At 39.8% G+C, this 12,324-nt stretch overlaps 1 protein-coding gene across 4 annotated transcripts in view; it reads right to left on the reverse strand.

The window, feature by feature from the left end:
- PDE8A (phosphodiesterase 8A) overlaps positions 1 to 12,324 on the reverse strand; it is a 162,076-nt gene that overhangs the window by 56,194 nt on the left and 93,558 nt on the right. For 2 of the 4 annotated variants that reach the window (XM_026448317.1, XM_026448315.1), the window contains exons 6-8: positions 6,051 to 6,139; positions 1,269 to 1,331; positions 270 to 348 (exon numbers count right to left, since the gene is read on the reverse strand). In XM_026448317.1, the coding sequence (XP_026304102.1) occupies positions 270 to 348; positions 1,269 to 1,331; positions 6,051 to 6,139 (231 nt within the window). The remainder of the gene's footprint in view (positions 1 to 269; positions 349 to 1,268; positions 1,332 to 6,050; positions 6,140 to 12,324) is intronic. The other 2 variants (XM_026448316.2, XM_026448318.1) reach the window with 1 other exon arrangement.

Genomic DNA, 12,324 nt, shown 5'->3' on the forward strand with positions numbered 1-12,324 from the left:
TGTCAAACAAACAAACTAGTGGAAATAATGAATGCAAATGTGGTATTTCTACAGGCATTTTCTAAGACCTTAATTGTTAGTATGTTTTCTAATCTACAGAGAGCTTATTTTAAATTACATATTTTATTGATTTTGTTCTGATAATCCTCGAAGGAAAAACTGGTCTCCTGAACTTCAAAAAGAAAAAAAAAATCATATTGGAGAGGTTCAATCCTAAAAACTGGAACAAAACAAGAAATCCAGAAAGACAGATTTCCAAAATAACAAACCTGTATAACACGGTCTTCACTTGTAATTTCAATTGCATCTTCACTCTTTTCTAATGCAGTGAATACAGAGTTACAAGCCCTTTATGAGTAAACAAAAAAAGGAATGATTAATGTAAATACTACAAAATCTAATAAAATCTTGGGTTATTACATTAACTTATTTAAATGTATTTTTCGTCTGATTTATAAGGAAGGGAGAAAATATTTTAAAACATAAAGAAGAAATAAACATCCCCCTGCAAGCCCCTCCATTGGGATCATCACTATGTACACACTGTGGTATCTTTCCTTCCAGTGTGAAGGAAAGACACAGGCCACACACCGGGGTCAAATCCAGCTCTTCAGCAGCTGTGGGACCCTGGGCAAGTGACTGAACCCCATCAAGCCTCCCCTCTCACCACCTTAGAGTCCTCATGAAGACTAAATAAGAGAATAGAGTCAACAATACTGCACAGAGTTTGGCAAAGAGAAGGCAGTCAATCATTTGTACCTATTATTTTAAACAAATTATTTTCACAAAATTGAGGGCATCTGGAATGACTAGCTTTGCTTCCTGCTTTCTTCACTTAGCCATCTTCTGTGAGCATTTTCTCACATCTTCGTGTTTGAAAACATTTTTAAAATTATACAAGTAACAATGTTTATTGAAAAAAATTAGAAAATAAACATTAACAAAAATAAATGGAACACTATACCACACCCACTTGAATAATAAAAAAGACAGTCGACAACATGTATTAGTGAGGAACCCTCCTACACTGCTGGTGGAAATGTAAAAAAGTGCAGCCCCGTTTTGGAAAACAGCCCCATTATGTCCACACAAAAAGTTATATACAAATGTTCATAGCAGCATTACTCAGAAAAGTCAAAAAGTGGAAAAAACCCAAATGTCCATCAATTGATGAATGGATAAACAAAATGTGGTATATCCATACAATGGAATATTACGCAGACATAAAAGGATATGAAGTCTTGATATATGCCATAACATGAATGAACCTTAAAAACCGTAAGCCAGTCACAAGGATCACACAGTGTATGAAATGTCCAGAATAGGCAAATCTGCAGAGATAGAAAGTAGATTAGGCCAGGGGCGATGGCTCATGTCTGTAATCCCAACACTTTGGGAGGCTGATGCGGGTGGATCACCTGAGGTCAGCAGTTCAAGACCAGCCTGGCCAACATGGTGAAACCCCGTGTCTACTAAAAATACAAAAAAAAAAGATTAGCAGGGCGTGGTGGCAGGCACCTGTAATCCCAGCTACTTTGGGAAGCTGAGGCAGGAGAATTGCTTGACCCCAGGAGGCAGAGGTTGCAGTGAGCCGAGATTGCACCATTGCACTCCAGCCTGGCCTGGGGATAATAAAAATGTTCTAAAATTGTGGTGACTGAAGCACAACTCTATGAATACATTAAAATCCTTTGAATACACCTCAATAAAGCTGTTTAAAAATAATAAGATCAAATAACCTGAAATCCCAATACCCAGACATCTCAACATTCAATTTTATAGAAAAAAATCCAATTATTTTCAATAAGCATTGAAAAATGTTCTAGGCATTAACTTGTACAAATGCATATGTAGTATGTATACAAAAACAAGATCATACTCTACAGTTTTATAATCTGCTTTTCTCACTGGCACACTATACATTAATCTTTCCATATCAATAACTGTAATTCTTTATCACTTTAAATAACTATACAATATTCTAAGATTATATTATGATTTATTCAATAAATCCCCTATGACTAGACATTTAGGTTGCTTCCAGGTTTTTTCCTTGTATAAGGAATCTCCCAAAGAATGATTTTAAGATTCTCTGGCCTTAGAAGATGAAAAAAAAAGAAAACAACTGCCTGCTTATTAAGTGCAGAGATGCTACTAAGTAAACTCTAAAACTAACAATGCTGGCCAGGCATGGTGGCTCACGCCTGTAATGCCAGCACTCTGGGAGGCAGAAGTAAGCAGACCACTTGAGTCCAGGAATTCAAGACCAGCTGGGCAACATGGCAAAACCCTGTCTCTACAAAAAATAAAAAATTAGCTGGGCTGGTGGTGCACATCTGTAGTCCTAGCTACTTGAGAAGCTGAGGTGGGAGGACTGCTTGAGCCCAAGAGGTCAAGGCTGCAGTGAGCAGTGATCACACAACTGTACTCCAGGCTGGGCAACAGAATGAGACCCTGACTCTAAATAAGTAAATAAATAAAACAATGCCTTTACATTATTCCTGGTATTACTAAACTGTCTCACTAAAGACAATAGCTTAGCCAATAAAAATCAGCTCATTTTTAGCGTGTAAAAAAAACCCAGGAGATAATATGTAAATTACAGCTTAATAAAGTTATTATTTTTTTAAAAAAGCAAAAAACACGCTGGGCGTGGTAGCTCATGCCTGTAATTCCAGCATTTTGGGAAGTTGAGGAGGGTGGATTGCTTGAGTTCAGAGTTTGAGACCAGCCTGACCAACATGGTGAAATCCCACATGTACTAAAAAAACACAACAACAACAAAAAATCAGCCAGGCCTGGTGGCACGTACCTCTGTAATCCCAGCTACTTGGGAGGCTAAGGCAGGAGAATCACTTGAACCTGGGAGGTGAAGGTTGCAGTGAGCAGAGATCGCACCACTGCACTCCAGCCTGGGCAACAGAGTAAGACTCTGTTAAGCTCTGACTCAAAAAATCAAAAAATAAAATAAGCAAAAAACAGTAAGAAGTAAGTCCTCACCTCCAATATAACAAGCTTGGAGGAAATGGATCTGTGAGAAGCCCTACCGGGTATTATCATACTTGTTTAACTTTTGCAGATTTGGTAAATAAAAAATGTTAAATTATTTGCAAGTCTTTATTAGTGAGGTTGAACATCTTTTCACATTTATTGGCCATTAATATTTCTTGTGAACTGCTTCAGAACATGTCTTTTAATATTTTTCTAATTTTCAATTGATCGTTTTAAAATTGATTAATCAAAGCTCTTCATGTATTAGGACATTAACCTAATGTCTGTCCTGTATGTTACAAATACATTTTTCCCAGTTTGTAATTTGTCTAAATTTTAAACATTATTTAAGGTTTATTTTAACTGTAGATAAGCTTAACATTTTTACGTTGTCTAATCTGATTATCTTCCTTTATAAAATGTGGCTTTTATAGATGTTAGTTTATAATGACTTTGTCATCCAATTACGTATGGCCACTTTTATTTTTTAGTACTTATGTAGCCCTACTTTTTCACATTTAGGTTTTTAATTCATTGGAGTTCATTTTGGGGGTAGGACATGAGATTGGAACATAGCTGAATTTTCTTTCCAACTAATTAACCAACTATCACAATTCTAGTCACTGAAAAGTCCACCCTTTCCTGTGTTGATTTAAAATGCCATGTAGTCATATACTAAGTTCTTTTTTTTTTCCCCTTTTTGAGACCGAGTTTTGCTCTTGTTGCCCAGACTGGAGTGCAGTGGCTCAATCTTGGCTCACTGCAACCTCCGCCTCCTAGGTTCAAGTGATTCTCCTGCCTCAGCCTCCCAAGTAGCTGGGATTACAGGCATGCACCACCAAGCCCAGCTAATTTTTTGTATTTTTTTAGTAGAGACAGGGCTTCATCATGTTGGCCAGGCTGGTCTCGAACTCCTGACCTCCAGAGATCCACCCACCTCAGCCTCACAAAGTGCAGGGAGCCACCGTGCCTGGCCAATCATATACTAAATTCTTAAATATATCCAAGTCTGTTTTTGTTTTTGTTTTGAGATGGAGTCTTACTCTTGTCACCCAGGCTGGAGTGCAATGGCACCATCTCAGCTCACTGCAACCTCCGCCTCCCAGGTGTAAGTGATTCTTCTGCCTCAGTCTCCTGAGTAGCTGGGATTACAGGTACCCACCACACACCCGGCTAATTTTAGTATTTTTAGTAGAGACAGGGTTTCACCATGTTGGCCAGGCTGGTCTCGAACTCCTGACCTCGTGATCTGCCCGCCTCAGCCCTCCAAAGTGGTGGGATTACAGGCGTAAGCCACCACACCAGGCCTGTTTCTGGTTTTTATATTCTAGTTTACCAATCTAGCAGTGACACCCTTACTTGTTACAGCATTTTAGTGCATTTTAGTATCTGACAGAACAAGACTCTATTTCTCCCAATTCTCTAGTCTCACATTTCCTTTCCCTTTATATTTTTATATCTCCCTGTATAATGGACATCATAATTTGGCTGCCAGCGGGAGCACAGAGAACAAAGCATGGTGTACAGACCATGGAGACCCTTGTAGGCTACATTTTGGAGTCTGGACTTCATCTTGAAGGCAGTGGGTGCCTATCTGGGGTGTTACAGAACAGAACACAAATGGAATTATGTGTTACGTCTGTGTGGAGAATGAAGAAGGAATCAAGACTAGATATAGGGAGACTAATTGGTGCTTTCAATAATCTGGGTAAAAAGAGAGGGACCTAGACTAAGAGTAGCAGTAGAGATGAAGAGTAAGTGGACAGATTCCAAAAATTAGTAAGATCAATTAGACTTGGTGAGTGACTGGATTTAGGGATCTATATAGAAGAGACAGGGGATTTTAGTTTAGGACCACAAGGTAGATGACAGCTAAGGTATACAGGAGGAAAAGGTTTGAGGTTACAGTCAGATTTAGAGATGGGAGAAAGAATGAATGCAGTTTCGAAAATGCGGATTTCAGTCTAAAGGACTATTTTTGCCATTTGCTGCTTACAAGATCTTGGGTGTGAGTCAGTTAACTTCCTTGGGTCTCAGTTTCTGATTCTTGATTGGATAACATAAGCTCCAACTTCACCAACTGCTCCAAAATTCTGCTCTCTGAGAGAGGGTAGTAGCCTAATCCACTGTGGGAGTGCTGCAGCCAGGCTGACATGACCCAGGAGGGGGAAAAAAGCAGGCCCAAGGGCAACCATCTACCTTAAGTTTCCTTGCAAAATCTAGCAGCATAAAAAATCTCTTTTGTATACCACACCAGCCTTCAAACACCTCTGCTCAGCAGCACTTCTTTGCTAACTCACACTCTGCCCACTAATCATTCATTTCGTTTTGTCTATAAAGTACCTATCTTCCCTACACGTGGAACCCTGTACTGGTCCTTATTAATCTTGGTACTCCCATCCTGATCCCCTTTGACTGTCTTGGGCACATACAAATGAAATGATCCAGTTCTCTCTTTGATCTCTAGTAAAGGAAATGTTAAATAATAATTGAACATCCAAGGAAGAAACCTAAAATGATAGGAAGCTGCCGACTTTATTTTTCTTTTGTCAAGCTGATAAAATTATATTAATTTTTCTGCTTTTCTTACTCTACAAAGAATGAGGCCTCTACTCATTTCACTTAAAAACTATTTTTTTTTTAAACCCTGTTTATTAAGAGCAGATAAAATGCCTATCGTAGAGAAGAAAAAAATGTCACCTACCAGAGATAACTAATGTTAATAGATTGGGGGTATGTGTATTAAAACCATTTTTTTCTCTAGAAAACAAAACAAAACAGATAATCCAGCATATGCAGTTTATATTCTGCTTTTTAAACTTACTATTATTTGGGGGCTCCATCTTTAAATATGAGTCTCTAATTACTAAAATGACCATTTATTAGACATCCAGGCAGACTCCAAAAAGTCTGTATGAGGGGAGCTGCCACTCCATTCTCTCCAATCCCATATTTGCAAGAGGCCATTTATGGCTCAAAAGTAATCCCCACAACCAAAATCCTCACTTGCCATGCTGCCCTGTGTGGCCTGGAGGGTTTTCCTGAAGTGGTAGAATTACCTGAGTTTCAGTTGTGATCGCACCTCTCCAAACTCCAGCTGGAGCAGTTCATTGTAGCAGGCCATGATGTTGGGGTTTTCCACATACCTCTACAAACAGAAAGAGGAATTTTGTGGATAAACAAAGGTGCTTCTTTATGTGTGCCAATAAAAATAACTCTTTTAACAAACTTCTCAACTTGGCAACTGAAATCTAAAAAATACTTATTTAGTAAGAGAGAAAATTTATGGGCACCAAATTAGCTTTTAAAAAAATAGGGTGTAGGAATGCTTTTCCTTCTACCATTTAGCAGCCTTGCATTTAAAAAGAAAAGAAAAGAATGCTTTTCTTTCAGCATCTTCCGTTAAGAGCATTTTGGTTGTTTTCATGTCACTGATAAAGCAGAGGCTAGAACATGTAGAGGAGGAAATGTATTAACTAAACTCCTACTTATATTACACTTTCAGAGTATATTCAAGAACAGTATTTGGTCCTTTTTAAAGTCATGTAAGCTTACAATAAGCAAAAATACACATGCATTTCTATTTGCACCTGTATTTCACAGGGGAAACCCCGACATGGGCAACATTTTCCTGAACTAACCTCCAACAGCGGCTCAGTGAAGCTGGAAGATGATTATCTTCCATAGCAGAGGCACTGGCAGAAGTCATGGATGGATTTGCCCACTGTCTCTTAGAGCTGTGGACATTAAGTATTTTGTATAACCTTTACATAGTGGAAATATCCCACAGCAAAGTGAATTACATAGTTCTGAGAAGATGGACCCATTCCACCATCAAATTAAATACTCCATGAAGACATCTTAGCAGACACTGTGTTCTGCCACATAGTTCTATTCAGACGTAAAAATATTTGTGAGCATTACTCCCGTTTCTAAAGTGCTCTTTGCTTTTTACCTGCACAATAAGGGGACAATACTCTACCTGGCTGAGGAGCAAGCTGATGCCTAAGAGGCAGAGCCTCTGCAGATCACTATCCATAAGCCCCAGCCAGACCAATTGCGACAGGGGTCCCCTTGAAGAGTTCCTTCTACCACCATGGTGAACGCAAACATCCCGTTTGAACTGTGATCAGGGTCTTGTCTGGGTGTCAAGCAACCCAAAAATCTAGCCCTTGGTTCATGCCTTAAAAGCTGTATGATTGTATATGAGGCATCTAACACTCCTGAGCTTGCTTCCTCAACTGTAAAGCAAGAAAAATAATACTGTTCCTATCCAGTGAAGGTCACCAAGAGAATAAAAAGAGATAATGGGAGAAAGCATTTTAAGTACAAACTGCTGCATAAATGTAAAGAACAGCTACTGTCACCCCCACAGGGGAAGGCAAGACCTGTTGGCCAGGAGCATGATAAACCCTATACCTATAGGCCAAAACAGAGCCCCTTTCTCACCCAGAGGTCTGACAGAGGTGACATGCCTGCCAGCTCCCATCAACTGAGAGGGGAGGAGTATGCTAGACCGGCTGTCCACATCTCCATCAGCCAAGACCCCACGGGAACACCCAAAAGCACTGGACAAGAACCCACTTCTGACTGGGCAGGGACAGGGAAAAGAGATTTCTTGACATAGTGCTTGTGCCACTCCAGGAGACAAGGAATGGTGGTCTTGAGACAGACAGGGGTCCTCAGTTCTTCTGCAGGTAAGATCTTGGGATGTGGGGGCTCTGGAGGGAATGTGTATTTATCCAATTCCACAAATGGATTCCCATGCATGCAATCAGACTTTTTACTGGGTCTGAATGTTATGCATCCACCAAACTTTTTTATCCCAAAGGCAGAAAACCAAGGTAAAAAAAACTAGCACGTGACCAAATGTACAGCATCTTGCTCCTACTGTTTTCCCCCTCCCTCAAAACTTCTGTTTTGCCATACGTGTCTAAACGTTGCTCTCTTTATCTAAACATCTCATCTTTCCTGCCCCTTGCCAACTTTTGTTTCTGTCCCAAGGATCCCACAGGGCGTGAAGGGTGAAGAACCAGGTCCACGAATCCTCAGAAAACAAGCTTATTCCCTCTGCTTAAACAGCAGTTAGCCTCCTCTCCCTTAACCTCCTCTTATGAAAGGGGCTGGGACTATAAATCCTACAGTCTTCCAAGCTAACTTAACGTCACTTTCTCCAAAGCATATCACACCCATGGCTAGGACCTGAGCCCATCTTTGCTAGGCCTCTCCCAGTGGTTCTCAGCTCTCAGCTGCATATTAGAATTACCTGCAATTTGAAAAAACAGCAGCATGCAGGCCCCTCCCCAGACCAACTGAAACAGACTCCCATGGGATGTTATTCAGGGGATTCTAAGGCAGTAAGTCTACTGACTCAATGGCCAAATCCAATTGAGAAGGCTAGCAGGTCCTCCTCCATCTACTTTTCAATCCTGAATCATGGCTAATCCACAAAATAGCTCATGCCCCTTCCTACCCACCATCCCCTATACCAGAGATATCATTATGGTGTCAGCTTTCAGATTCAAGCCTTGGCACCACTGCCTATAGCTGTGACTGGGAGAATCCCCTTCCTCTAGGTCTAATTGTTCTTCTCAGTAACCTGAGCATCCTTTTGTTACACAAAAGTAAGACTCTGGATGAGATTAGTTACCACTTGTGGTCTCTGAGGACTGGTCGCCCATATGAATTCCTCATCTACAAAATGGTGAGCCTGCCACTACCCTCCACATTTCCTAAGTCAGGTGCTTCTAAAGTGACTACTGCTAAGCTTTTGGGCTTTTTGCATGGACGTGTCCTCACAGGGGTATGCACCTAAAAGTGATTCCATCAAAGTCTTCAGAGGATTCCTTGATTAAGGTGCACAGGCTTGAGTGTAGCAAGAGTGTGTGTGTCAGTTACTTTTCAAGTTAGCTCCATGATAACACCGTAATACTAAGAAATAGTATTACTAGGAAGTAATACTAATAATAATACTAAGAAGGACCACGATTTACTTGACCTTCTACCAGGATGCTCTTTCTGGTCCACAGAACTGTGCTGACAGACTTCTCGGGCAGAATTTCAAACATGGCAGTCACCAAACACAAACTTCCAACAGTGCATCTATGTACTTTCAAAGAGACCTCAAACAAATACAAGGCTTAATGACCTCGTGTGGCTGTAGGTAAGTAAATAACCCAAGGCAGAGGGAAAAATATATCCCCTAAGTTTCACTAGAAAGTGGAAGCTTCTAAGGTTCTTGTTAAAAGGAATAGCCATTTTTGCAGCCTTAGTTGCAAAAGCAAGCAGCTCAGGGAGGGATGATGTAAAGTTCCATCAGGAATAGGGGACTTCTGACTTCTGACTTGGGACACCTTACTGCTGGCTAAACTGTTCTCACGCAATTTAACAGGGATTACTAGAGGTCAGGAAATGGAGGCAGGTGCTGATGTGTGTGTATGTTGTGGGGGTTGTCCAAAAAGAAGAAACACAAGAAAGCCACAACTACATAAACCATAATAACCTAACGTGTGCTTTTTATATAAAACTGTATTTACATATAAACTAAAATCTTAAATTCCACCTATTAGTATCAATATTTGTGTTCCTTTTGTCTGCATTTACTTGCTACCTCTATGTTTCTTTACTTAAGCTCCTTTTATCACATTAAGTGTCTTATAAGTGTTATAGAATTGTACTTTTTAAACCCAATCTAACAGCCTTTCAAAGGAAGAATTCAGCTCATTCATATACATTTGCTTTTATTCTCTCTCTCTCTTTTTTTTTTTTTGAGATGGAATCTCGCCCCTGTTGCACAGGCTAGAGTGCAGTGGTGCGATCTCGGCTCACTGCAACCTCTACCTCCAGGGTTCGAGTGATTCTCCTTCCTCAGCCTCCTGAGTAGCTGGGGTTAACAGGTGTGAGCCACCATGCCCGGGTAATTTTTGTATTTTTAGTAGAGATGCAGTTTCGCCATACTGGCCAGGCTGGTCTGGAACTCCTGACTTCAGGTGATCCACCTGGTTTGGCCTCCCAAAGTGTTGGGATTACAGGAATGAACCATCGTGCCCGGGCTGCTTATATTCTTTCTATCTCACTTTGTTTCTCACTGATTTTACACTGTTATTTCCTCTTTCTTCAGTTTCCCAATTTGATCAGGTTGCTGTAAACTCCCTATTTCCTCTTGTTATTTTGGAAGTTTTATTTAACTTTCCTGTTCTATCAATGGTTACCTTCCTTTTCATCATCTCAAAAGCAGACATAGATTTCTTTACTGTTATTTGTAAACAAGATACCAATTACCCCCAGAATAAAGTATCTCCCACATAGTGATGCTCTACTCTGCACATTTCCCACAAAGATGAATACTTCCTGGGCTCATTCTCATTCTGTCTCTCAGACAAGCCTCAAAGAATGCCTGCAACCTTCCTACAAAACTTGCAAACACCTAGGGTTGACTAAGATGGTCTATAATTTAAAATTGAGCTATTATTAAAATTCCTCTTTGGGTACATCCCTTCTTCTAAAATAGTATTATATATTCCAGTCTATGTTTATCCATTTGGGACTAATCTTATATGCATAAGTGTAGGTACCTCTATAAAGAAAGACAGAGAGCCAGAGAAAGCAGGAGGCACCACGAAGGAGTATGCACATGGCAGGGTTTATAGCTCACTACTTTTCCCTCCTCTCCTCTTCAAATTTCTGTTCTAGTTCATTTCTTATATGGCTAGAGTCCTTTTCTGAATTATTTTCCTCAGACAGAACTCTTGGGGAAATATATCTCTGAATTTTATGTATATCCCCCAAAGAAAGGTTAAGCAATAACCTGACTGGATATACAAGGCTGTAGTCTCTTTCTCCCTGTATCCTCTCATCAAACTAGACATTATTATTGTTTCATATAGTAAATATATATTTACCCTATACAGATCATTTTCTTTGCATTTCAGACCTTCCACCTGGAATTCACATTCCTTCTGGTTGACGTATATCCTTTAGAACTTCCTTATGAGGATCTGCTAGTTACAAATTCTCTCAATGTCCACATTTCTGAAAGTCTTTATTTCACCTTCATTTTTGAAAGATATACATGCTAGGTATAAAATTCTAGAAAGTTCTTTTTTTTCTTTTCTTTCTTTTTATTTTTTTTTGAGACAGAGTCTTGCTCTGTTGTGAGGCTGGAGTGCAGTGGTGCGATCTCGGCTCACTGCAACCTCCAACTGCCTGGTTCAGGCGATTCTCCTGCCTCAGCCTCCCAAATAGCTGGGATTACCACCATGCCCAGCTAATTTTAGTATTTTTAGTAGACACGGGGTTTCACCATGTTGGCCAGGATGGTCTTAATCTCCTGACCTTGTGATCCGCTCACCTTGGCCTCCCAAGGAAGTTATTTTCTTTTACTGCATTGAAACACGTTATTCTACTGTCTTCTTTTTTCTACTTGTTGCTGCTGAGAAGCTAGTTGTTAGGTGTCACTCTTTTGAAGGTAATCTTTTTTCCTCTAGCTTTTTTTATTTTATTTTATTTTTAATTTTTTTAAATTTTATTTTTATTTTTTTGCAGTTTCACTAGGATGTGTCCTCTTTTAAAATTTACTCTACTTTGGATATGTCAGAATTCATGAATCTATGAATTAGTTTTTCATCAGTTCTGGAAATTTTTCAGCTAGTAACTCTTCAAATATTTCCTCTGTTCCATCGTTCCTCTTCTCCTGGAACTCCAGTTATATATACACACAAAACTTCACACACTATCCTCCACATTTCTTCACCTCACTTACTTCCTGTCATTGTATTTCTGTGCTACATGTGACCTACTAAGTTTTAAATTTTTCAATTATTGTGTTTTAATTTCTTACAATTCAGTTTTGTTCTTCATAAAATTTGCCATGATACTTTTAATAGTTTCCTATTCTTTGCAGACATTTCCTGGCTTATCTTTCATTTCTTTACCTATAGTAAGCATACTTGCTTTATAATTCATGTCTCATAACTAGTCTCTGAGGGATGTGAGGGTCTGTTACTAGGCTTTTTTCCCTGATAGTTTTTCTTTGGGATGCCCTGTCACCTGGTGGATTGACTCTAGCTTTGACTTACTGCTGCCTGCTGCCCTTGAGCAATTATTTATGGAGATCCTCTGCAGGCAAAGATGAAGCTGTCTTCCTCTGGGGAGGATTTGTATTTGCTTCTGTCAGGCACTTAGGAGTCCTACTCATCCAGAAAACTTGAAACTAAATTCACAGCTTGAGATTTCTTGACTACCTTACTTATACAAACCTGGGCTACAAATCTGCCCAAGGGTCAGCCTTACTTAAGTTCTCTCTGTATGATTCCTAAGGCCTCATTTGCAGCC

The sequence above is a fragment of the Piliocolobus tephrosceles genome, chromosome 6, assembly GCF_002776525.5.
Source record: "Piliocolobus tephrosceles isolate RC106 chromosome 6, ASM277652v3, whole genome shotgun sequence".
NCBI lineage: Eukaryota > Metazoa > Chordata > Mammalia > Primates > Cercopithecidae > Piliocolobus > Piliocolobus tephrosceles.